This window comes from Eumetopias jubatus, unplaced genomic scaffold (assembly GCF_037043125.1).
Source record: "Eumetopias jubatus isolate StellerSeaLion01/CBP00866 unplaced genomic scaffold, mEumJub1_p1.0 scaffold_7, whole genome shotgun sequence".
NCBI lineage: Eukaryota > Metazoa > Chordata > Mammalia > Carnivora > Otariidae > Eumetopias > Eumetopias jubatus.
In genome coordinates, this window is record NW_028274813.1 from 63644056 (window position 1) to 63670929 (window position 26874).

A 26874-nucleotide genomic window follows, 5' to 3' on the forward strand; every position below is an offset into this window, starting at 1 on the left:
CTAGCTGCGCTTGAAAAAAGCATGGAAGATATTAGAGAAACCCTTTCTGGAGAAATAAAAGAACTAAAATCTAACCAAGTCGAAATCAAAAAGGCCATTAATGAGGTGCAATCAAAAATGGAGGCTCTAACTGCTAGGATAAATGAGGCAGAAGAGAGAATTAGTGACATACAGACCAAATGATGGAAAATAAAGAAGCTGAGAAAAAGAGAGATAAACAACTACTGGATCACGAGGGCAGAATTCAAGAGATAAGTGATACCATAAGACGAAACAATATTAGAATACTTGGGATCCCAGAAGAAGAAAGAGAGAGAGGGACAGAAGGTATATTGGAACAAATTATAGCAAAGAACTTCCCTAATGTGGGGAAGGAAACAGGCATCAAAATCCAGGAGGCACAGAGAACCCCCCTCAAAAATCAATAAAAAAGGGCCAACACCCTGACATCTAAGAGTAAAACTTACTATTTTACTATTTCTCTTTGTCTCAGAGACAAAGAGAAAATCCTGAAAGCAGCTCGGGAGAAGAGATCTGTAACCTACAATGGTAGAAACATTAGATTGGCAACAGACCTACCCACAGAGAGCTGGCAGGCCAGAAAGGACTGGCATGATATATTCAGAGCACTAAAGGAAAAAAATATGCAGCCAAGAATACTATATCCAGCTAGGCTGTCATTGAAAATAGGAGAGATAAAAAGCTTCCAGGACAAACAAAAACTAAAGGAATTTTCAAACACGAAACCAGCCCTACAAGAAATATTGAAAGGGGTCCTCTAAGCAAAGAGAGAGCCTAAAAGCAGCATAGACCAGAAAGGAACACAGACAATATACAGTAACAGTCACCTTATAGGCAATACAATGGCACTAAATTCATATCTTTCAATAGTTACCCTGAATGTAAATGGGCTAAATGCCCCAGTCAAAAGACACAGGCTATCAGATTGGATAAAAAAACAAGACCCATGATATGCTGTCTGCAAGAGACTCATTTTAGACCCAAAGACACTCCCAGATTGAAACTGAGGGGGTGGAAAACCATTTACCATGGCACTGGACACCAAAAGAAAGCTGGAGTGGCAATCCTTATATCAGTCAAATTAGATTTTAAACCAAAGACTATAATAATAGATGAGGAAGGACACTATATCCTACTTAAAGGGTATATCCAACAAGAAGATCTAACAATTGTAAATATCTATGCCCCTAACATGGGAGCAGCCAATTATATAAGGCAATTAATAACAAAAGCAAAGAAACACAATGACAACAATACAATAATAGTGGGGGACTTTAACACCCCCCCTCACTGAAATGGACATATCATCTAAGCAAAAGATCAACAAAGAAATAAAGACTTTAAATGACACACTGGACCAAATGGACTTCACAGAGATATTCAGAACATTCCATCCCAAAGCAACGGAATACACATTCTTCTCTAGTGCCCATGGAACATTCTCCAGAATAGATCACATCCTAGGTCACAAATCAGGTCTCAACTGGTACCAAAAGATTGGTATCATTCCCTGCATATTTTCAGACCACAATGCTTTGAAACTAGAACTCAATCACAAGAAGAAAGTCGGAAAGAACTCAAATACATGGAGGCTAAAGAGCATCCTACTAAAGAATGAATGGCTCAATCAGGAAATTAAAGAAGAACTAAAAAAAATCATGGAAACAAGTGAAAATGAAAACACAACTGTTCAAAATCTTTGGGATGCAGCAAAGGCAGTCCTAAGAGGAAAGTATATAGCAATACAAGCCTTTCTCAAGAAACAAGAAAGGTCTCAAATACACAACCTAACCCTGCACCTAAAGGAGCTAGAGAAAAAACAGCAAATAAAGCCTAAACCCAGCAGGAGAAGAGAAATAATAAGGATCAGAGCAGAAATCAATGAAATAGAAACCAAAAAAACAGTAGAACACATCAACGAAACTAGGAGCTGTTTCTTTGAAAGAATTAACAAGATTGATAAACTCCTGGCCAGACTTATCAAAAGGAAAAGAGAAAGGAACCAAATAAACAAAATTATGAATGAAAGAGAAGCAATCATAACCAACACCAAAGAAATACAAACAATTATAAGAACATATTATGAGCAATTATACACCAGCAAATTAGATAATCTGGAAGAAATGGATGCATTCCTAGAGATGTATCAGCTACCAAAACTGAACCAGGAAGAAATAGAAAACCTGAACAGACCTATAACCACTAAGGAAATTGAAGCAGTCATCAAAAATCTCCCAACAAACAAAAGCCCAGGGCCAGACAGCTTCCCAGGGGAATTCTTCCAAACATTTAAAGAAGAATTAATACCTATTCTTCAGAAACTGTTCCAAAAAATAGAAATGGAAGGAAAACTTCCAAACTCATTTTATGAGGCCATCATTACCTTGATCCCAAAACCAGACAAAGACCCCATCAAAAAGGAGAATTACAGACCAATATCCTTGATGAACAGAGATGCAAAAATTCTCACCAAAATACTAGCCAGTAGGATCCAACAGTACATTAAAAGGATTATTCACCATGACCAAGTGGGATTTATCCCTGGGCTGCAACGCTGGTTCAACATCCACAAATCAATCAATGTGATACAATACATTAATAAAGAAAAGAACAAGAATCATATGATCCTCTCAATAGATGCAGAAAAAGCATTTGACAAAGTACAGCATCCTTTCTTGATCAAAATTCTTCAGAGTATAGGGATAGAGGGTACATACCTCAATATCATAAAGGCCATCTATGAAAAACCCATAGTGAATATCATTCTCAATGGGGAAAAACTGAGAGCTTTCCCCCTAAGGTCAGGAACACGGCAGGGATGTCCACTATCACCACTGCTATTCAACATAGTATTAGAAGTCCTAGCCACAGCAATCAGACAACAAAAAGAAATCAAAGGCACCCGAATCGGCAAAAAAGAAGTCAAACTCTCACTCTTTGCAGATGATATGATACTTTATGTGGAAAACCCAAAAGACTCCATCCCAAAACTGCTAGAACTCATACAGGAATTCAGTAAAGTGGCAGGATATAAAATCAATGCACAGAAATCAGTGGCATTCCTATCCACCAACAAGATAGAAGAAAGAGAAATTAAAGAGTTCATCCCATTTACAAGTGCACCCAAACCCATAAGATACCTAGGAATAAATCTAACCAAAGAGGCAAAGAATCTATACTCAGAAAACTATAAAATACTCATGAAAGAAATTGAAGAAGACACAAAGAAATGGAAAAATGTTCCATGCTCATGGATTGGAAGAACAAATATTGTGAAGATGTCAATGCTACCTAGAGCAATCTACACATTCAATGCAATCCCCATCAAAATACCATCCACTTTTTTCAAAGAAATGGAACAAATAATCCTAAAATTTGTATGGAACCAGAAAAGTCCCTGAATAGCCAGAGGAATGTTGAAAAAGAAAAGCAAAGCTGGTGGCATCGCAATTCCGGACTTGAAGCTCTATTACAAAGCTGTCATCATCAAGACAGTATGGTACTGGCACAAAAACAGACATATAGATCAATGGAACAGAATAGAGAGCCCAGAAATGGACCCTCAACTCTATGGTCAACTAATCTTCGACAAAGCAGGAAAGAATGTCCAATGGAAAAACGACAGTCTCTTCAACAAATGGTGTTGGGAAAATTGGACAGCCACATGCAGAAGAATGAAACTGGACCCTCTCCTTACACCACACACAAAAATAGACTCCAAATGGTTCAAAGACCTAAACATGAGACAGGAGTCCATCAAAATCCTAAAGGAGAACACAAGCAGCAATCTCTTCGACCTCAGCTGCAGCAGCTTCTTCCTAGCAACATCCCCAAAGGCAAGGGAAGCAAGGGCAAAAATGAACTACTGGGACTTCATCAAGATAAAAAGCTTTTGCACAGCAAAAGAAACAGTCCACAAAACCAAAAAACAACTGACAGAATGGGAGAAGATATTTGCAAATGACATATCAGATAAAGGGCTGGTATCCAAAATCTATAAACAACTTATCAAACTCAACGCCCAAACAACAAATGATCCAATCAAGAAATGGGCAGAAGACATGAACAGACATTTTTGCAAAGAAGACATCCAAATGGCCAACAGACACATGAAAAAGTTCTCAACATCGCTTGGCCTCAGGGAAATCCAAATCAAAACCTCAATGAGATACCACCTCACACCAGTCAGAATGGTTAAAATTAACAAGTCAGGAAATGACAGATGTTGGCAGGGATATGGAGAAAGGGGAACCCTCCTACACTGTTGGTGGGAATGCAAGCTGATGTAGCCACTCTGGAAAACAGTATGGAGGTTCCTCAAACAGTTGAAAATAGAGCTACCATACGACCCAGCAATTGCACTACTGGGTATTTACCCCAGAGATACAAATGTAGGGCTCCAAAGGGGTACATGCACCCCAATGTTTATAGCAGCAATGTCCACAAGAGCTAAACTATGGAAAGAGCCAACAAGATGTCCATCAACAGATGAATGGATAAAGAAGAAGTGGTATATATATACAATGGAATATTATGCAGCCATCAAAAGGAATGAAATCTTGCCATTTGCAACAATGTGGATGGAACTAGAGGGTATTATGCTGAGCGAAATAAGTCAATCAGAGAAAGACATGTATCATATGATCTCACTGATATGAGGAATTCTTAATCTCAGGAAACAAACTGAGGGTTGCTGGAGTGGTGGGGGGTGGGAGGGATGGGGTGGCTGGGTGATAGACTTTGGGGAAGGTATGTGCTATGGTGAGTGCTGTGAATTGTGTAAGACTAATGAATCACAGACCTGTACCTTTGAAACAAATAATACATTATATGCTAAAAAAAAAAGAAGATAGCAGGAAGGGAAGAATGAAGGGGGTAAAATCAGAGGGGGAGATGAACCATGAAAGACTATGGACTCTGAGAAACAAACTGAGGGTTCTAGAGGGGAGGGTGGGGAGATGGGTTAGCCTGGTGATGGGTATTAAAGAGGGCACATACTGCATGGAGCACTGGGTGTTATACACAAACAATGAATCATGGAACACTACATTAAAAACTAATGATGTAATGTATGGAGATTAACATAACATAACAAAAAAATAAATAAATTAATAAAAAAAAAGTCCCTTTGACCTACATCCTTACTCTCATCTGGCTGCCAGCATTCTGGAAGTTTCACTGTTGAGCTTGTAGATTTCCACTTAATCCCCAGTTTTAATATGGCATCCTTGCTCTCAGTTATTCCAGACATTCCTCAAGGTTCTATCATATTTCTCCTTCATTCTCATACAATAGTCCTTTCTTGTCACTATCAACTTCCAAGGCTACAGCTATTATTTCTATTTTGACTGCCAAAGTTCTGTCCTTAGCATTGAACCCCTACTCCAAGCTTCAGGCTCGCATTTTTGACTGAATATTGCACATAATATATAGATGATTTTCAGGCTTCTCCTATTTCTAAATCATTGTTGTGTTTTTTGCACCTTGGAATCACCTGCAGAAGTTACAAAAATACCTGTGCCCAAGTTATACACCCAGATATTCTTATTAATTGGATACCAAGGCCATTATACTTAGCTTTCAAAACTGCTCCTTATCAAAATGTGCCCAACCTCCATAAACACTAACATGATTCTCCTAACTGCTCATGCTCAATTCCTTTGAGTCACCATTAACTCTTCCCTCAGCAGCCCCCCATTCTCCAGATACCAAATCCTAATATTTCTTCTTCTATAATATCACTTCTATTTTTTCTTTATATTATCACAGCCATTGCTTTACTTCAGCTGCCTCTAGTTATTGTACTAGATTCCTAATTCAGTCCTTTCTCTCTCATCCTACTTTTGCCATCTGTTTTCTGTGGCTAAATCCAATCATTAAAAACACTCATGGCACACTAGTAAAATACAAAGTCTTCAGCTGATATTCAAAGTTCTCCATTACATATATATATATAGCTCAAAACTTACCAGGCTTTATTTCCCACTACATCTTCATTCCTTCCCGTAAACACATAGACACCCTATGCTTGAAAGAGCCAAACTATTCACTGTTCACCACTCTCTAGATGTCCCTCATATATTCCCTTTTCCGTACTTTTGACCATGTTAGTTCCTCTGTCTGGAATGCTCTCCCTCTAATATCTTCCTACTAACAATTTATCAGAATATTAGAGGGCTTCACAAAATCCATTTTCTCTTAGGGGTGGGCGGAGCCTTCCCAGACCCCATCAGATTGAACTAGTGTCCCCTCCCCCAAATTCGCTGTCTCTATGTGCCTTATTATAGGATTTATCACACAGCCTGCCTTAATTTAGAATTACATATGTGCAAATCTGTCTCCACTGATGGGCAGTGAGTAAGGAGAGGTACAGTGTCCTGTCCAGAGCTATGACATCACAGTGTAGTTACATATTCAATATTTATTGATTTTAAGGATGGATAAGAGCAGTATAGATATAGAGAATAGGAAAAGCCCTGGGTAAAAAGAAGAAAAGAAAAGAAAGGGGAAAATGCATTTGGAAGATGGTGAACTAACTAAAAGATTTATGAAATGAAACAGTAGCATAAATCTTCACTAGGCAGGTGGAGTCAAATGACAGGGTAAGGGGTTTGGCCTTTACCCTGTCATGTAAGGTTTTTAAAAAGAATGAATAAGACTGAGTATCTTATATATGTTTGGAGCCTAAGTTCTCCCATCAGTAAAGTGAAAATGATTCTAGGAGTAACAAATGCTAGTTCTGTTGGGAAGAATAAATGAGGCTATCCAGGTAAAAGGCTTGACACAAACCTAGAGCATAGTAAGCCCACTCTAAGTGTTAACCCCATTAAAAGAGTCTGTTATACACACACACACACACACACACACACACACACACACACACGTCTATACAATAACATCTAAGATGTCAAAAGTAAAGAAAGCTTTTCTGACTTTGATTTCCAGAGTTAGAGAAAGGACAGAATGAGAGAAACAGAGACAGGGACACAGGCATGCAAGCATAAATGTCCAAGAAACAGACTTGGGCAGTTATCTTCTACTATATTTCACTGGACACATACTTCCTTCTTTTATCTTTCTCTTTCTATTCCTTCTTTTTCCTTTTCTCCCCTCTCTTTTCCTTTGTCTTGGTCTCTTGCTTTAGGCTTTCCTTTTTCTCTCTCCTGTTATTCACTCAGCAAGATCCAGGGCCTGGCTTCACCCTGCAGGGGGCAATACTAAACAAGTGTTGGCCTCTGCAAACTAACTAGAAAGATGGGAAGCCACCGCCCCAACCTTGTGCAAAAACGGCTTAGAAGCTGCCGTAAGATGGCTCCCTGGGCTCCAGCCCAGCAGGACCTCCAATCTAGTTAACGTTTCCTGAGAAACATTAACCCTCATTTAGGCACAGTGGGAGGTAAGACGGGGAATGTTCTGTGAGTCCTGGTGGCAAAGAGCACTACATTTGTTACCGAGAAAAGATCTCCATTTCTGTTAGCACCGGCACCACACAGATGGCTACACTCCAGCAGATTTCCAAGGAGAAGAAAAAAGCAGCATGTGGACATCTCGTTGCTTTTTGACCTCACTGGATGGGAGAGATACTCTCAGTGTGAGAACAGTTAAACAAACGTTTGGAGGATTCAGGGTGGCGAGTGCAGGTGTGTGTACATTTGAAAGCTGCTGTTTTATAAGAAGTCCTAGGTGACTCAATAAACACAAGAGCCAGAGCAGAGTAATCCCGTTAGCAGGGCTCTCAGCTCAGACCGCTCCCCTGCCAGAAACAACACATTCTGGGAAAAAAGGTAAATCACACACTGAGGTAATTGTTCCACACCTTCAAAGAATTTACTTATTAATTTAAAGTGTTTTTAGAAGCAATTCTGTATCTTGCCTTCCGATTTGCGCTTAAATACTTACGGATTTTTTTTTAAATGTTGACCTCCACTATGGATCAAAAAGTCTCTCTTAATGTATTTATTATATATTATCTTTAAAATCAATAAGGCTGAGTTAGGAAATGTGAGTTCTGCCCATACAAGAGGGCTGCTTTACATTGAATGTAACTTTGTATACAATCCCATGCATCTTTGCAACTCTAGGTACTATAGATTCTGAGATTAGGTACCTCCTTGACTAAATAGGGGGAAAAAAAAAAGACTACCTACCTCCTCACGTCAATGACATTTGTCTCTGTTGACTAGAGACACCGAAGAATTTCACTCCGATTTTTGCTGAGCCAAACACTTCTACCCTCAAGGCCACCACCAGCAATGGAAATATAGTGTAAAAAATTAAGATAAGCTGTGGTCTTACATATCATATAGACCATGACAGTGATGCCCATTAGCTGTCCTTTGACTTACTATATATTTTTATCATCTCAAATCATTTTTTCAGTCACCTCATTAGAGTGGCAGATCATAAAAAAATTCCTCATCTTGGTTCCACCCATACATCTGATAATATGCAAATTTAAGTGCCTCAAGAAGATTAGAGGAACTATCTTTTATTCGATTCTATCATAAATTTAGTACCTACAACTGATCTTCAAAGAAATAACTCACCTTTGTTTCTGTCTTTCAAAAACACTTTTGAAGAAAAGTTGCCCTTCTGATAACAAAAAAAGCACCACTGAAGAATCCACAGTTGAAGAAAGGGCTCTCCCTAGGTACTGCATATCAGGACTATGTTTATATAATTGAGCAGAAAAGGAACTGGATCAGATACTGGCTTTGAGGAAGAATTCGGCATGAAAGCAATGGAATTGGTAATGCATTGACTACTCATTTGCTTGCATCAAGAACCACATTCCATTTCAATCTGCCAACATCCTAATTAAGATGATCGGAATCTTGGGTGATCTATTATTCTAGATCTGAGATAGCCCAATTTACATTAGACAAGATGTTAGATTGCGTGCTTACACTGAGATGATAAGACCCACTGAGCATGTCTTCCCTCATGCCTGGCCCAGCACTGGGCAGAGTTCTGTCAGCACTCAATAAATAATGGCCAGGCCTTTGCCTGTTGTCTTTCTCTCTACCACTTCAGGCACAATTTAATCTGACCACATCATTTCTGGTTCCTTTTGACACATACAGCTGTGCTCCTTTTTGCATGAGGAAGGCAGTTAAGTCTCTCAAGTAATTCTACATGCATGCATCCATGTATATGGGACTAGCAACACATAAATGCAATTCCCATTCATTACTTCAATGTTGTTTCTGAAGATCTTGTATTAAGGAACATGTTACCTACATAAGCTTTTGAGCCAGAAAAGGGAAGAATACAAAGACAGTGCCTTGGAAGCATCAGGATCAAATTCCATTCCAGGATAATAATATCCAGCTGCAGTATTACCCAAGAGGCACTACAGAATACAGAGAAAATACTCTCCAAATCAGCTTCTTCCTCCCTGCTTCAGTTAAAGAAAGTTACCCATAATTAATTATTTTTAAATATTTTATTTATTTATTTATTTATTTATTTATTTATTTATTTGGGAGAGAGAGAGAGAGAGCACAAGCAGTGGGGTGAGGGGGAGCAGCAGAGGCAGAGGGAGAAGCAGGCTCCCCACTGATCAGGGAGCCCAACGTGGGGCTTGATCTCAGGACCCTGCGATCATGACCTGACCCAAAGGCAGATACTTAACCAACTGAGCCACCCAGACACCACAGAAAGTTACCCATAATTTATTAACATAATACCAGGTTAACACTCAGGTGTCTGATACACAAAAAATGTGTGCTAATATTGGACTTGCCCTCCCTAGAGGGCTGAATAAAGTCCAGGTAGTCTGTGACATAACCAGGTCAGAGGCCACACGTATGGCCCTTCTTAGCCACTATCTAAAACTGTCATTTGTAGGGCTGAGCAAACGTATTTAAGATATGTTCTTAAGCTTGCTCTAACTGCTATTGTTGAACAGATAACATTGATGACCTTCATAGTCTGAGATCCATTTCCAAAGGGATGACAATCTAAGATGTCAATCTAAGAACCTCAAAGAAGGCAGATAAATAAGCACAACCCTGGAGTTCAAAGCACCCAACCCTCTGTCTCCTTTCACTAAGGAAATGAAGATGTTCGATGGAACCCAGGGTAGGTCACCCTTCTGGTAGCTGTAAAGCTTTCTGAATTTACGATAAAATCTTCATATATTCTTTGTGCTGGAAATTTATGTTTCTTTTTTTTTTTAAGATTTATTTATTTATTTGACAGAGAGAGAAAGAGAAAGCTTTGGGGGAGGGTGGCGAGGGAGAGAATCTCAAACAGATTCCCTGCTGAGCATGGAACCAACACTGAGCTCAGTCTCAGGAGGCTGAAATCACGACCCGAGCCGAAATCAGGAGTCGGATGCTTAACCGACTGAGCCACCAAGGTGCCCCTAGAAACTCATCTGTTTCTTTAAAGAGGACAAAGGAACCACTGTGATGCAAAGTTTGAGATATCACATTTGGGACATCCTGGCTTTGATTCTAAGACAGCTGTTAATGATGGCTGAATAGGTGAAAAGTAAAGAAACAGAGACTAAGAATATCTTAAAGGAGGCAATGTGCAAAGTTTAAGAATGCTTTCTTGCTTTCACAATTTTTGTTTTTTGCCTTGAAAGGTCAAAAAAAAGGGGGGGGATGCAGCCTTTCTTAGGTGTGGGATGTTTAATGTTTTGAAATCCCTCCAGCTATATACCATTCAAAAATTTAACATACTGAAAGCCTAGTTTTAGCTGATAAACTTTAACCAATCTATCTTAAAATAAAATACATAATTACAAGCATATTTTCAATTCTTGGAAGTGAGTACTGAAGCTCTATTTCTAGAACTGGTGAATTCTGTTCTCTATTTCCATGTATAAAAGATCTCACGGTCCTGGGAAAACACTTTTTTAAAAAATGAAATACAACAAATAAGGTATGCTGCCGAGTCCTGGGGGAGAAGTTTCCCAGAGTCTTTGAATTTCCTCCTATCCTTCTTTACAAGATTTCTTAAGACCAAGTCCTTTTCTACAGTCTCTCAAACAAGGTAAAAAAGAAAAATACCCCCTAGATATATTCTTTAGATTTTCTATTATGCTTCTCAAGTTCTCAGTAGCTTCTGAAGTAAACTTAAGATGAATTCTGGAGTTATTTTTTTTATTATGTTTTAATTTTAGTTCCTTTCAGGTCTAAGATGAAATAGATGATCATAACTGCTATGCTTGGAGATGCATTTCATGGCACAATTTGTACATGACCTATGCAAGGTCACGTCATGGAAAGAGAACTGACATGATAGATAACAAGTCGAATCCAAGCTTTTAGTCTTGGACAACTTCAGGGTAACCTATTTAAGCTTGCTCTATTTCATGCAATACGGCAAGAAAAGTTTCTTTTTAAAGAGTACATAGTAGGTATATAGTCTGTATAGGGCTCTCCCTCTGGTTTGGATAGTGTCAGTTACAGATATATGAAGAATTATTTCTCAAATCACTGATTGTTAAGGGTTATTATTATTATTATTATTATTATTTTGGTCACATCGTGAGCCTTGGTGCAGACTGTGGCAAGCCAGCCTAACACTTGTCCACAATAAGATACCATGTTCCAGCCACGCCACACCTTTTACACCTCGAGGTCTCTGCCCATGTTTCATGCTGGCAAAAATCCTTCCCACCCCTCATTTAAAACATCAACTCCCCTGTAAATCTTTCTTTTGATACCCCCAAACAGGGTTCATTATTTCCTTCTCTGTGTACTCACAGTGCTGCATACCTATCTTAAGTAGAGTATCTATCAGACTCTATTATAATTATTTGTTTACTGTCTTCATCACCAGAAATGAAAACCTGTACATATACCCTTATCTAGGATTTCTCATGTGCCAGGCACTGTTTTAAGCACTTTAGATATGACAGCTCTTTAATCTGTACCCCAGTCCTTTTGCAGGGGATATTATCACTGCCTCCATTTTACAATGAGGAAGCTGAGACACAGAGAGGTGACATCGTTCTCCCAAGGACACACAGCTAGTGAGCGCCTGGAGTTGAACTCGGGCAGTCTGATGTCAGTCTGAGTCTGAGCCTTCCCTGATATCCTTTGTGTTTGCCCCACAGGCGAAGGCAGGCAGGTCATAGATATTAAACAGATACAAAGAATAATCATACCGATTTCTCCATAGTTCCCTAAGCTTAAATGAGAAATATATTACCTTTGTCTTAAATGGATTTCACCTTCACCCTTGACTACGGAGGAGTTCATGTGTCCAGAGAAAATCCAGCCCAGACTGGGGAAGAGAGAGCTAGCTGAAAGGTAGAAGGCCTGCGGTTTTGCTGGCTCTGCCAGGTCAGAGTCAAACTCTCTGCACCTCCCTCAGCTTCCACGGCTGCCAAAACCTACAGAAGCCTCTCCAGGAGCTGTTTGTAGGTGTATGACTTTGCGCACACAGCATAACACAGAATGCTTGACATAGAAATAGTATTAATGAAAAACACTTAGGTTATTCTCTGTAAACTGATGAGACTCGAGGAAGACACTTTTACTTAGGGGATGATTCAAACAGAGAGGTTTTTGTCATTGTTTCTTTAGAAGCGAGGCACCCAAATCATTAAGAACCAGATGTATTTATTCTTCCTTCCGACCTTTAAATTTATATCTCAAGTCCCCACAGATGATTGTCACCCATTTTACCATTTAAATCACTTTTTAATTCTTATATTTTATATATATTCTGTATTTTTCTGATTAAAATTTGTAGAGATTTGGAAAATTCAGAGGTATGTAAAAATATCTAATTGCATATTATAGGACTGTCCCAATGTTCTAAAATTCTCTCCTAAAACGTTATTTTAAATGGCTGTATAATGTTTCATTAGGATAAGATGAAGCATGATTTAATTAAACAGTCCCTGTTTTAAACATTTTGGTTGATATCAATTGTTTGCTATTATAAGCAACAATGCGACAGACTTTCTTTCATGTTGTGTGAGCACCCTGGTTGTATGAGAATTGCATAGTCCTGCAGGAAAAAGGCCTTCTTAGAGACTATATGACAGTGGTTCTCTGGGAGCTGGTGGAATGCAGATTCTGGGGCCCCAGCCAGGAGGTTCTGATCTCTCAAGGCTGGGCCTGGGTAGGTGCTCCTCTTTTTGAGAAATGCTGATACTGTCTCTCCGTGGATAATACTTTCTCTTCACCTGGTTACTTCCTTACTCCCTTCTCAATATTAACCCCCCACTCACAAAATGAGCTGATTTCAAAGCACCAAATTCAAACTGGCCCTGGTGAAGAGAGCTACTCATTTTTAGCCTCAGTCTTTTATTAATTTAGGTGACTGCTCCATCTCTGCAGTTCCTCATTGGCACCTCCCCACCCTGACTCCCACTTACCCCACCTCCACCCACCCAGGGTCCACACCACAGCCAGGAACAGCTTTTTATGCTGCCATTCAATGATGTCATTTCCCTCCTCACTACAAAACCCTCCCCTGTATGACCACAGGCCTCCCAGCTTCCCTCACACCCTCCTTTCTCTCTCTCTCTCTCTCCAGCTGTGCTGGCCTGCTCATAGAATGCTGCCTCCTCAGAGAAGCCCTCCGTGATGCCCCAGTCTAAACCACTTCTCCCAGCCCAACCTCTGGCTGCTCCCTTTTCTTTTCTTTCACAGCACATCACCATCTATAAAGGCACTATTAGTAGATTTAAGTCTGTATCCCCACTTCACCACTAGATCCATGAGACAGGCCCTGAGACTAATTATTCATCACCAGCATATCTGGCTCTGAGCAGCACCAGTAAGAGGCAGTACTCCAGGTGGCAACCTACATGGGCTCTGAGGTCAAAGGGCTAAAATTCAAATCTGAGTTCTGCTACTTAGGACCTGTGTGACCTTAGGCAAGTTACTTAACTTCTCTGTGCCTCCATTTTCTCCACTGGGGATTATATGGGACCACTGGATAGGTTTTTTGCGAGAATTACATGAAAGAATCCACAGAAGTGCTTAGAACCACATCTGGTATGTAGAATGCACCCAATACAGGATAGCTTTCTAAAAGGAAGCAATCAGTATGCTTTGTTAAATAAATAGAACACAACAGACTTTTGAGTTGCATCTTTTCACATCATCACTGCCCCGCACCCCAGCCAAAGCATTAGCCCCAACAACTTCTCCCTGCAGCCCGTTCCTTGAGAGGGCTCTACTTCTGCCCTGAGAAATCTGCTGAATACATTCTCCCTTCCATATTATTAGTTCCAGCTTTGATCCTTTCGTCACGTCACTTCCTAAAATGTGTGCTCATGTGCCAAGCCCCTGCTCTTCCTTCCTTTGAGTATTTCCTGAAATGTGACCTCCTCCGAGGAGCCTTCTTTAAGTGGAACTGAGCTCATCATTCCATTCTCTGTTTCCAACAAATAAGTTAAAGGTTGTTGTTTGAGGTTCCAAAGCTACAAATCTTCTGAGCTTTTCCCTGGCTGCATGGTCTCACCATTGCAGCGCAGGTAGGGTTTCTCCTAAAGAATGTGAGTCTAAGAAGGTAAAGGGTTTGTTTAACGTGCTCTGTATACATTTCACACAATGCCAATCCACATGGATGCTGAATAAATGTGACTTGATGATGATTTAATTACTTTGTCCATGCCAGGAATAGAAACCATGAACTCTTAAATCTGTTTCCCCCCACATTGCAATGTGTTTCGATGCTGAGTCTATTATGAGACTGGTTTTCTGCATGCACTTTCAAAAAAGGATAAATACAAAAGAAAGAGAAATTACATGAAAATATCAAATTAATAAAATTATTTTCCACATCATGAGTCCAAAGATACCTGTAGAACAGCAGTGCATTCTATCAGTGCTTCATTTAAAGTTTAACTGCATATGCTTTACGGGTTATTTTGTAAATCTAAAATAGATAACCAAAACATGTCAATACTCATTTTTAAAGTACTTGTTGTATTCGGTGCATGCACCATTACGGAGAACTTACACTCAGAGCAAAAAGATTTGTAGCAAAGCATATGACCTTCTTCCCACTACAATGACCATCCCCTAATTAGGCAATGCATCTGATAGTCATTAACAGGAATGAGATAATGAATCACTTTCTCTCTTCTTTGTTAATTTGCTGTAACCAAGCGGCTAATGGATGTCAGAGCTGAGTGATTGCACTGATTATAGTGATTTATAGTTGCAACAAAACAATTTAAAACCATTCTGATTATTCATGTTAAAGATGCTTTATGTTTTGTTTACTAAATGTTTTATGTCCCCCTTTCTCCTACCCCTAAAGTATTGTACCCCTCCTACTTTGCCACTTTTGACAAAAAAAAAAAAAACCTCTTCCTGGAAAACTTGAAAGTTGTAGGCTTTTTTCTATTGTTTTAAACTAAGCCATTTCATTTTGTTTATTTTTTCTCTATATATATCTATATATCCAAAGAGATATATAGATATAGATAGATAGATGGATATAGAAATAGATATACAAAGTTTACCCAGTAGAAACAAAAAGCCTTAGGGGTAGGAAGAAAACTTCAGTGGTGCCTAGTTCAAAAGAAGGCAGAAATGAGAGGAAATCAGGCAAACTTCAAGCCACTTACCTTGGGGCTTCCAGTCCCTTCCTCGCCCTCCACAGACACATCAGTAGCCAGAATCTCAGCTTTGATGGTATCCAGAGCCCTGAGAATCCAGCTGTGTTGTCGTTTGATTTGCCTCTGCAACTCCTTCCACTGGCTTGCAATCATCCGCAGCATGTCCTTCAGCCCTTCTCCAAAAGGAGGGGAAAGCACAAGTTACAGACTTGACTGCATTTTTTTACCCAGTATTGTCTTTTAGCCAGTAAATTAGATGAATATTTCAAATAGTAAGCTTAATTTTAAACAACCCTTATCATCAGCTGCCATATAAGCATTTGTCCCCGAGGAGAGGGGCTGGGAATTTTTGCCTTCACATAAGGCATAAGGACACACAAAAAATGGGATCACCACATAGATGCATGTTTGGGGAATCGACTTAGCTTCAGTATATTGACTAAAAAAAAAATGCATGTTGAACAAAAATCAAGATATGTAAAAATTACTAACACTAAAGCTTCACATTTCACAGAAAAGGCCCTGTGTGTATCTGTATGGAGACTCTACAGTGATCAGAAAGATATACAGAAATAGGTGAAGTGAACTCGATGAGGAATATAGTAAATGGGCCAGAATTAAGACAGCAGTCTTTTGCATTAGCATGTCCGATTAATGCCGCTCTTTCCTTATTTAGCTGTGGTAAGCTCAGAGCAAGAGCCAAATTATAATTCATCCTGTCTTATGGTCTTTTACTACCAGGATAAGTATAACCAAATGACAAAACTATTTTTTATTTATAATCTGTTCCTTATAAATACATTAATACTGGGTAAGTGTTGGTTTAAGGCCAAAACTCTGCTAATGCAATGACCAGCAAAAAAATATGCAAAATGTTAATGTGTGCCAATTGTCAGGGAAATAATGGGATATATCTAGACCGCCTGCCTTATATCTGTAATGATATCTATAAGTACCCTAATGCATATGCATTATAACTATTTGCACAATTCTCATTCATTATCTTAATGTTATTTCCAGAGCACCTACATCAAAAAGCATGTCAATGTGAAGTTTTCAGGAATGTGATTTCTATTGAAACTCAGGCGAACAGCAAGCCCAAAATAAAATGAACAGACCATTTGGAGGCAGTATTTCATCTTATAAGTATCACAGCATTGTATGCAGTATATGAAACATTTATAAATCTTGAAGGTCAATCTGATAATGTAAATATTAATAATACATAAGGAAGTGAATATATGCAGTAATTTACAGCAATGCTTCTTCATTCTTAATAGTCTGGAGACATAAAGGCTTGCAATATTTCAGGAGGATTTACCTGCTTTGTGAGATGCAATAAGCTCGAGAAGTTGGTGTCCTTCCTCCTCCACAGCTTCCTTGAGAGCACAATGACTGTCTACATTCAACTTAAAACTCTGCAAGGAAAAATATGAGCATCAAACCCTGGCAAGGCAGTTAAACATAAAATATCCATACAAAATGACTTGCTACTTTTTATCAAGAACCACACAGCCCAATTTACCCAATAGACAAACTAATTTGCAATACTAAAAGCTATTGATATTTGGGATCTGGGCTCAAAATGTTTCCATTAGATTAGCAGAGTGCATCTGTTTGGAAACAGCTGACAAATCTAGAAATTCATTAGGTTTTTATGAAAAGTCACATCCCATAGGCTATATCAGGAGTAGCAGTGTTCTATAAAATACACTGAATTTCTACCAGCACATATGAGCTCTTTTCTTCACTTTTTAAAAATGTTAGTGATAGGACTATTTATGAAATGATAAAAAAAATTGGCAGCACAAAACATATTAGCCTTATGTGCATATATATAAATCCATTAATAGAGCAAGGTTTGGATTCATCTGTTTCTCAGATATCACACAAACCAGAGAATATCAAGGTGGATTGAGGTGCTGTACTGAGGAGTCAAATGCTTCCTAAATCTCTGATTTTTAAAAGCTTATTTCTTACCAATGTGACTCTGCTTGAAAAAGGAATACATCAAGCACATCAGGGGCATTTTTCACTCATGACAGTCATCCAGAAACCAAAGACTTGCTGGTATGACTGAATCCCAACTCAGAGCCATTTCTTTCAGGAAGCCTTCTCGATTGCTTTACATGGAGTTACATACTCCCTTCTCCCTGCTCCTTACATGTGTTTCTACTGTAGAATTTATCATCTGTATGCTGCTTTATTTCTATACTTGGCTACCAAATTATAAGCAATTTTAAAGAAATGTCAGTTTCACATTCATCTCCAACTCATGTCACACACAAGTTGTTCAATAAATTTGCAGAAATAATAGATATCCGTCAAAATGGATCAATAGCACTCTCTGAAGGGGGAGCCTTCCATTTAGGTATTTCAAGAAACACGGGTGGTTTTCCAGATTCCCCACCTCTGGAATGTTAGAAGGCATTCCAACCATAGGAGGTCCAGTGGAGAGTAATCATAGTAACCAATCTGTTGAGTCAATGGCTAGTCTTCAGGGCGAAAATCGATTCCTTCAGTTGACTAATTAGAACACAAATTTGAAATACTGTGCACCAAATGTTGGCTTCCCCATGACAGAGCTCCAAAATATATAACATATTTTGCTATCACTGAACACTCATTGAGCAATGGCTGTATGCACAGCACTAAGCTTGGTGTTAAGAATATTTAACAGAAGTTCATGCTACAGACCCAGTTAGAATGTAATTTGGATGAAAGAGGTTAAACCACAAAAAATTGTGAAATTAGGTATCATTCATTCATTCATTCATTTAGAAACCATGCATTGTGCCTGTTCTGTACACTGGACTGAGTATTACTGACTTAAGGGGTTTAAAAATGGTCTCTGGCATCAAAGAGCAACTAAACATGTTACTAGGAAAACAAAGTACAGGCTGAGTCATCTTGGATTTTCAGTACTAAATCTGGGCTGTCTTTTTCTTAGTGGAGGAAAGGGGGTCTTCTTAAAGCTGAGAAGAAAAAGCAGATTAAAAGAAACTGGATATGAAGGAGATAGGGATAGACAGAGCAGACCATGAAGTATAAAGATAAGAATTTTGACTAAAAAAAAATTTTGACTCCAAAATGATAAACCATTTCATCTGACTAGAGGCATAAGAGACAGTAAAGTTTTAGCCAAATATGACAGAAAGAAAACAATATTAAGTTTCCCCACAGGCTGTTCACTCTTTCTTGTATTGTCCTCTTTCAGCTACAGGTATATGGTTGGAAAAAATAAAGTATGGCAAAGTATGGGAAGCCTAATGCTTTTGGTCAATACAAACACTATGAGATCTATGAAAAATTAAATATTTATTATTTTATAGCCAAAATATGGCTACATGTACTTTTTGCCCCTGCAGTAGAAATCCTCAACTCTGAAGCAATGCCATGTGGAATAAGGTTCATGTATGTTTCAGGGAGAAGGGACAAGGAAAAGAAAAACACTTGAGATCAATGTGAGAGTGCCACAATTTAGGAAGAAACCTGTTCTAGAGATTTCATTACAACTGTAAATTTAGCCTAGTGCTCTCTCTGATTCTCTGTTTACTTACAACAGACTTGTGCTGAATGGTTAGTAATCATGAGCTTCTGAAGAGGTGCATCAGGCCTATGTCTCAGAGCAAAAGAGAACCTAAGGACCTGTGAGTAGGTTGGATAATTTGACATAATTGAAGCCAAGAGTATAGAATAGATGCAGCTGGGTCTGGATCTGCCTCAAGATGATGTGGAAGCATTTGATTAGGAAAGTGGAAAAGATGAGGTATTCATTATTAGGAAAAAGATAAGCTGATAAGCTCGATGCTGTAGAAAAGACCCATTTAATATATCTGTTATCCAAATGGTACAATATTGCTTGATTTTCAGGTGCACCTATTAACCATTAATAATATCAACTAAGAAATTCACAATGGGCCTCTGAGAAGGCAGCCAAACAGGCACATTAACAAAATTGTCAATGAAATTTCTGGCTGCTAAAGGATTCTGTAATAAGCTCTCCCCATTCTTTCCCCACCTCTTCCTTAGGGAAGGAAGCTTAGATGAAAGGGTTTTATTTCCTTTCTTTTTCTTTTTCCTTGCACCTGATACTTGGACACATTTCCATTCTTGTGCTCCTAACACATTCCCTCAGCGATGCCTTATATCCCTCTGCAACATCCACAGCATTCCCTGAAAATGCACGGCATCCTCTGAAGATATAATTTATGGTAACAACATTGCCATAGGTGGGTACCACATTCTTATGTCACTGATTATGTGAAATTCCTTAAATATGAGTAATCTGGGTTCTATGAGACACCAGATCTTCTTTAGTGTCTTTAAAGCAGCATGCAATTAAACATGTAGAAGAGAAAAACTAAGGAAATGGAAAATACAGTGACTGAGACAAAGGACTAGATTATCAAAGAGATGATACATCAGAGGCTGACCAATGGGTATTTCCATACCTGCAATCTCTAGCTTCACCAGCTTAGATAGATCTGGGTGCATTACTCCTTGGCAGGACTGAAATTTGGGTAAGCATACCGATTGTACTTTGATCATGATCTGACTTTACAAAACAGATAAAATACTACATCTAATCCTATTCTATTCAAATTTCTGAAGAGCCCCATTTGATGGGAGTATGGCAGTCATGTGGACACAAAATGGAATGAAGGAAATGTATGCCTTGGTGGACAAAACTATGACAAAGGTGAAGAATGATTACTCATGAGGACTCATAAGAACAGATATGGATCTCCTGGTACAGGGAATAGTGGGAAAGACCATACTCCATTCAGAGGCTTAAGGATCCAAAGTGGCTCAGCCTTAGCGGCATTGTATCGTCAACACAGACTTTCAATCATCCAATGAAATACTGTTAATGTCTGCCAGGTCCATTGAGGTCCATGAGTTTTGGGATGTTGGTGAACAATCAAAGAGGATGAGAAAGAGTTATTGCATCTTTTCTGGCCAATTTCAGTTTTTTTAATGGCGTAAATTAATAGATATTTACTGGGCAGTCTTTGCCAGGCTTAGAGATAACAAAAGGTAACAATACACAATACACAATCCTGGCACAAGCAGCAAATAGTCTTTTGAGTTAAAGAGATTAAAAAAAAAAAAAGCCAGTAGCCTTATATGACCCAGCATAGCATAAATGTGGAATTAGGATTTGGTGTCTAATAGAGAGTGGTGGGACCTTAAGCAAACTGAAGAGTAATATGCCCTACCCAACGAGATTTTTTTTTTTAATTAAAGTATCACACTGGCCAAGTAAAACCAAGACTGTGGGCTCTATTCTGTATGTGTGTGGTAAATGCTGGGTAGGTGCTGTGGGATCCCAAGTTGGGTGCCAGGTTCTACAGAGCCTTGCAGGGAGCTTGTGGAGAAAGGACTAATTTGTGTGCAGGCCTGAAGATAGCATTTATTGTAGCAGGAAGTGGGAAGCCACAAGCAGCTTGGTGTGGTTGGGACAGGGTATTAGCAGGAGAGGTGGAAGCTGTGGCTATATGTGGTCATTAACTCTAAGGGCCATGAAAGAGTCAGGGAAGAAGATGCCAGCAACATTGGAGAGGGACGGGTACAGTTCTGTGTTCTAGAAAGCTCCCTCTGGTTGTTGTGCAGAGTTGATTTTAAAAGGGCAGACTGGAGACAAGCAGGCCATTTAGGAGGCTGCTATGGTAATACAGGCCAGATGTTTCTGCATGCTCACAATTTTTTTAATTAAAAAAGGTATGCTTTTCTTTTAAATGAATGGAAGAAGAAAAAAATGGAGAAAATCTTCTGTCTTTTTAAGTTTTTCTCAGTGTGTGAGAGCAGTGTGTGCCAGAATTTAGTTCTTTGGCTGTTCTGATGATAAATACCAGAGGTTATTAGTCAGGAGTCTCCCAATGTGAAAGACATATTGAACTGATGAACTTTTACTCCCACTGTCATTTTAAAGAGATGGTATATATGCTGATGAATAAGGCACTTGATGACACTTTTTCTTCACACAAAAGGTTTTTACTACCCTAAGAAAATGAAAACTTGCTTTTTTTACAAGGGCAGGAGGAAGAATGTGTGTTCAGTCAGAAAAGCAGAGGCTTAAAAAGTCACCTGCTACCTGCCTCGGGCCATCTGCACCCGGGCTCCACTCTGAGCCATGCTTACACCATCCTGTGTTCCCGCAGGGGCTCTTGGTGAGGAAGAAAGCCCCGAGCCCCTGGGTCGCACCTGGCAGGTCCTCTTCTCCTCTCCCCAATGCCATCGACAGAGGATGATCATCTGGTCCTCAAAATATAAAATATACCTTGCAATGCCATATGTGCCAAGAATTGAAAGATTTTTATGAGTAAACAGTTCTTTGTTTAAGAACCTCCTAAAAACTTGACAAGGCATTATACAGCCATTCAAGTGAAGATTATGAAATCACATGAAAAACACACAGAACGTATTACAAGCCCAAAAAATGAAGATTCAGGATTGCGTCCGTGATGGCACTACAGCTATGTAAATGAATAGTCCCAGGGCACGGAAACAGAAGACCACGGGGAAACACAGCAAAATGTTAACATCATTTGCGCAGGGTAGGACTTGGAGTTAACATAGTCTGGTCTCATGGAATGAGTTCTCAGTGCTTCGGCTTTCTACAACAGAAGATGAAAATAATACTAACTTCTAGGTTATTGTGAGAATTAGAGATAATGATTGTAAAGCACTGAAGCAGAGCCCGGAAATAAGTGGGGCCAAAGAAAAATCATTACGACTTTTAAGTTCATTTTCTCTCTTTTCCAAACGTGTTCTGTAGGAAATGGTACTTTATGGCGACTTCAGGCAACAAGGAGCACTTACTGTTGAGGCTCTCTGAACTCTGCAGGTGCAGAGACCGCATCATCTTTGTTTCAATGTCACCGCCCAGCACAGGCCTGCCCACAGGGGGCGCCCAAACGTAGATGCTGCTATCTGAGATTTGGAGCAGAGGCTGCAAGGACAGAGAGGCCAACGATTTGGCGCTTCCTCTTGCCTCAGGTGCGTGCTCTTGGGCGAAGCATCTAACCCTTCTGGGCTTCTGTTTCTTTATCTACCGTCCAGGCATTTGGACTCAATATTTTCCAGTCCTTGGACACGTTGATTTTATCTTTCAGCCAGACGGTTCAGGATAGGTGGCTTGAGAGACTTTTTATTCATTCTAAACTAGGAAATTTTCAAAGGGGGAAGAATCCCAAAGGCCATCTAACCATTCATCTACCCCAGGGTAGCTCTGTCCCTCAACCATCCCAGGCAGATGTGGTCATTCTATTTTTAACTGTCTCCAGGGAAGTTTCTTCTAACTTCTCATCCTGAGTCTGCAACATCTCAGGAATTTGCAGCATGAGCTTTCCTCTGCTTCAGATTCTTTTGCCAAGTCATCTCTCCAGTGTGGGAGTTGGAAATCAGAAACACTGTGAGAATATGCCAACAAAATCCACACGTCCAATCAATCATCAAGCCCTGCCAATTAATTTCTCCATCCTCAACCCTTCCATATTGACTAACACTGCCTTTGAGTCAGGCCCTCATCATCATCCCTTGCCAGGTTGACTTCGACAGCCTTTGGTCATAGCCCCTCAAAACTGCATTTATTCCTTATTTGTGGCATGCCTGTGAAGGCGCAGGCATTGTCCTAAGCATGTGGGATGTGGCTGTGAACAAGGTAAATATAGCCCCTGACCTCACAGAGCTCACAGTCGAATGGCGGGTGGAGGATGTGCATCTTATAAAGAGGCAGTTGCAATTGACTGTGTCAAGGAGGCCATGACATCGTGTGGGTGCTGGGGACAGCATGGACTCTGGAGCTGGACGGCCTGGGTTCAGATCTCAGCTCCTCCATCACCCACCCACCGTGTAACTGTGGGGAACCTCTGGAGACTCAGTTTGTTCAACTGTAAAAAGGAAGAACTGTTAACGCCCACTTCATGAGATTATTGTGAGGAAGAAATGCCTTTTTACCAGTAGAACACAGCCTGGCATATCATAATAGCTCAATAACAAACACTGTATCACACAGAAAGGCCTGCCTCCAAAACAACTCTGAAAAAGATTCTCCTTCTCTTAAAGTCCTCCAATAGCTTCCCAGCAGTGTAGGATAAGGTCCAGCCTCTGGCATGACCTACAGAGTCCTCTAAAACCCCAACCAAGGTCGCTTCTCAGGTCTCATGTCTGCCTTGAAATGCACCTGAATTGCTTTAAGTGTCCGGTTTATGCCAGCCATCTCGCTCCTCCGAGATTCTGCTCTTGCTGGTACCTCTGGTAAGGACTGGTATGGACAGTCCTCCCCTTCCCCTGACTAACCCCTGCTCATTCTTTAAGATTCATCTCAGAGGTCAATCTCTCTAGTAAGTTTTCCCTGACTTTCTCCAATCCTCCCAGTTTGCACATTTTCCTAAGTATCCCCAGTACCTGTGCAGAGCTCAAACCATTACTTGCTACCATGTTGGATAACTAACTGGTGATGTGTGTGCTTCCTAGCCATGAGCTCCTTGAGTTCCTTCTCACTCATTTTTGAATCCACAGTGCCTCAGACAGTGCCTGGCACACATAACATGCCTAACAAATGTGCAGGGAACAAATAAAGATTCATACCAAAAACCTTCCATGTAGCTTTCAAACTGCACATGGCACTTTGGGAGATGTTGGTGCAGTCACTCTTCGCTTGAAAGTGGTTGATAAATTCCCCAAATTCTATTCAGTGAACACCATGTAAATGAGCTGTCATGTTCCTTCACTTACAAAATTACTTGCCAATTACACTTAGATGATCCCAGTGTAATTGCCATGTAAACTGTACTCTGGCCGAGATAGCCCAAATCATCAATTTAACTTTACCCTCTCATCATATGGTACTTACCACATAATTAAATAAATGGTCAGCCACCACCACAATTGTATATATCCCCAACAAAATGAAGTGGCTACATTTGTCACTAATTTATCAGTTATGACAACATGCAACACACCTCCAGCTATAATATCAGAAGCTTAAAAAATTTAAAAGCACTATGTACTCTTGAGAAAGAGATTCCAAGTTTATGATCAAAAGGAGAAGCATTATAAAAACTTTGTTTTCGAAGAAGAAGAAAGAAGAAAGAAGAAGAAGAAGAAGAAGAAGAAGAATACGACGACAATGGCGGCGGCGGCGGCGGCTGCGGCACTAAGATATAAAGACAAAAAATCCTCGTTCCTCCTAAGGAGACTTTCTTCCTGAAACCTCAGATAATAAAAACATCTCCAAGCATTTGAAGGTGAGTTTTGCTCTTCAAACAAATCACAATTTCTTTCAAATAAACAGTTGCATTTTCCCTGTGTGTGGAAAGCAAATGTATTTTACTATGGTTGACATTCTTTCCTGACTGACTTGCTAATACTTCATGCAAGAATTAGATACATGGGAGAGACCCTACATGTTGACAGTGCCTCTTAGTGACAATATTTTCACTTGCTTTTCTGGATGCCACCTCCCCACCTGGCACAGGTAATCACATTGACTTCCCAGCATGGCCACATTAGGCCAAACGGATTTTCAAACAGAGGTTCTGTCTAAAGGGACCATTTGACTTCCAGAACACAGTGTTCTGAGGCTCTGATTGAAAAAGAGGTCAATGCTGGCCCAAATATCACTCTACCCCCTGCAGTGGAATAATTGATGCACAGCAGCCCCTCCAGATGTGGAGTCACCGAGGTGATAGATGGATAGAAGTATATTATTCACATGTACATCTGCTAATATACAGGTCCCAGTGCAAACACCAAGACTTAAGAATATTATGTGGATTTAGGACAATCCCTAAAGGACTCCACTGCCATTAAAAATTTGTTTGGCAGCCTGGGGCAGATCTATTCCAACTCCCACATGCTTCGTGCATTTGAGAGGGGGGGACCAAACTGCTTTAAAAATAAATTTAATAAATTTTGTAATGTCAAATCATTAACATTCTGTCTAGTCATATCATCTTCATATTTTGAAAGAGCAACATTAACCTGTGGAATTTTTTGGAAACCTTTCTAATATCAGAGTTAACGTTTTTATTTTCCTTGGGTTTTCTGCCAAAGGGAATGAATTACATCCTGAAAACAGGAGAAAACATTCCAATTTTTTCCCTCGATAGGCGTTTCTCTTGTCACAAATATACCAGACAATACTCCGAAAGCTCTGTGACCAGAGTCCATTTTGGTTTGGAAATAGTAGAGGAAATAATTTAACTCGCAGACATTCCCAGTTATTGTTTGCTGATTTACAATACTAGTTATAATTTGCTGCCTGTAATGGTTGCAACATTGCTCCTACAAATGCTCATTCATTCATCTAGCAGCTATTTTTAGTACCTATTATGCACTTGCAAAGCTGGGTGTCAGAGGAGACAACAAAGAGACACACAAGCCATCCCCTCAAGTAGGTGACAGTCTGGGTGGATAGGCAGAAATCCAACCTCTCTAGGGACACCTGAGCTTTTCAAACCACATATTCTTCTCAGGTCTCCCAGGAAAATGCTCACGATTCCCCCCCAAATGAACCAAGTGTCCTCACATACAACGTGTTTATTTGATCTTCACAACAATCGTCAGTAGCTATAACAGGCACTTTTCTGTGTCAGATCTGTTTCAAGGCTGAAACTCTTACCTTAATACCACTTATATTGAGTGAACTGCTTCAAGATTCCAAAATTCCATGTGACACAGTAGGTAAGTTGGATCTGCACATGGGTCTACACAGGAAGAGAGGCGGGAAGTGACAGCACCCTGGCTCAGGTGAGTTAGGTCATGCACTGGCTTCTGTCCATACAGGGTCCTGTAGCCTGTGCTGGAAGTTTCATGGCACAAAGCCAGTCTGCAAACATTCTCTTCAGCACTTAGCCTATCACTGCCCTAAGTAGGAAGTGCTTAATAAATGTAGTGTTTCCCTGGCACCCTAATTTAAAACAACCATTCCATCCCCCAAACAGCAATAAACAAAATAATAAATTGGTAAAATGTTTAGCAATTTTCAATTTTCAAACAATGATGAGAACTGCTGGGTGTCACGGCTCACATCCTCAAACTGAGTCAGGCCAAAAGTATATTCCCAGGTGCTTTGAACAGTTCAGGAATCCTTTTAAACTGAAAATGGAAGACAATACTATTTGTCTCCTAGTTGTACAGAATTAGTTCCAGGAGCCAAGGAACAGGGTCCAGGACTTCTACATGGCCAAAACGAGCCTCCTGTCCCCATACATCAACATCAAAATGCTTGCATGCTGATGAAGTCCCCGCAGAGCTTTCCATTCCCAAGCCACCAGAGGAAGTAACTCAAGGCTGGGAGT

At 39.8% G+C, this 26874-nt stretch overlaps 1 protein-coding gene across 2 annotated transcripts in view; it reads right to left on the reverse strand.

Moving 5' to 3' along the window:
- AKAP6 (A-kinase anchoring protein 6) overlaps positions 1 to 26874 on the reverse strand; it is a 571051-nt gene that overhangs the window by 214834 nt on the left and 329343 nt on the right. For both annotated transcript variants that reach the window (XM_088024647.1, XM_028114891.2), the window contains exons 7-8: positions 16887 to 16983; positions 15575 to 15738 (exon numbers count right to left, since the gene is read on the reverse strand). In XM_088024647.1, the coding sequence (XP_087880773.1) occupies positions 15575 to 15738; positions 16887 to 16983 (261 nt within the window). The remainder of the gene's footprint in view (positions 1 to 15574; positions 15739 to 16886; positions 16984 to 26874) is intronic.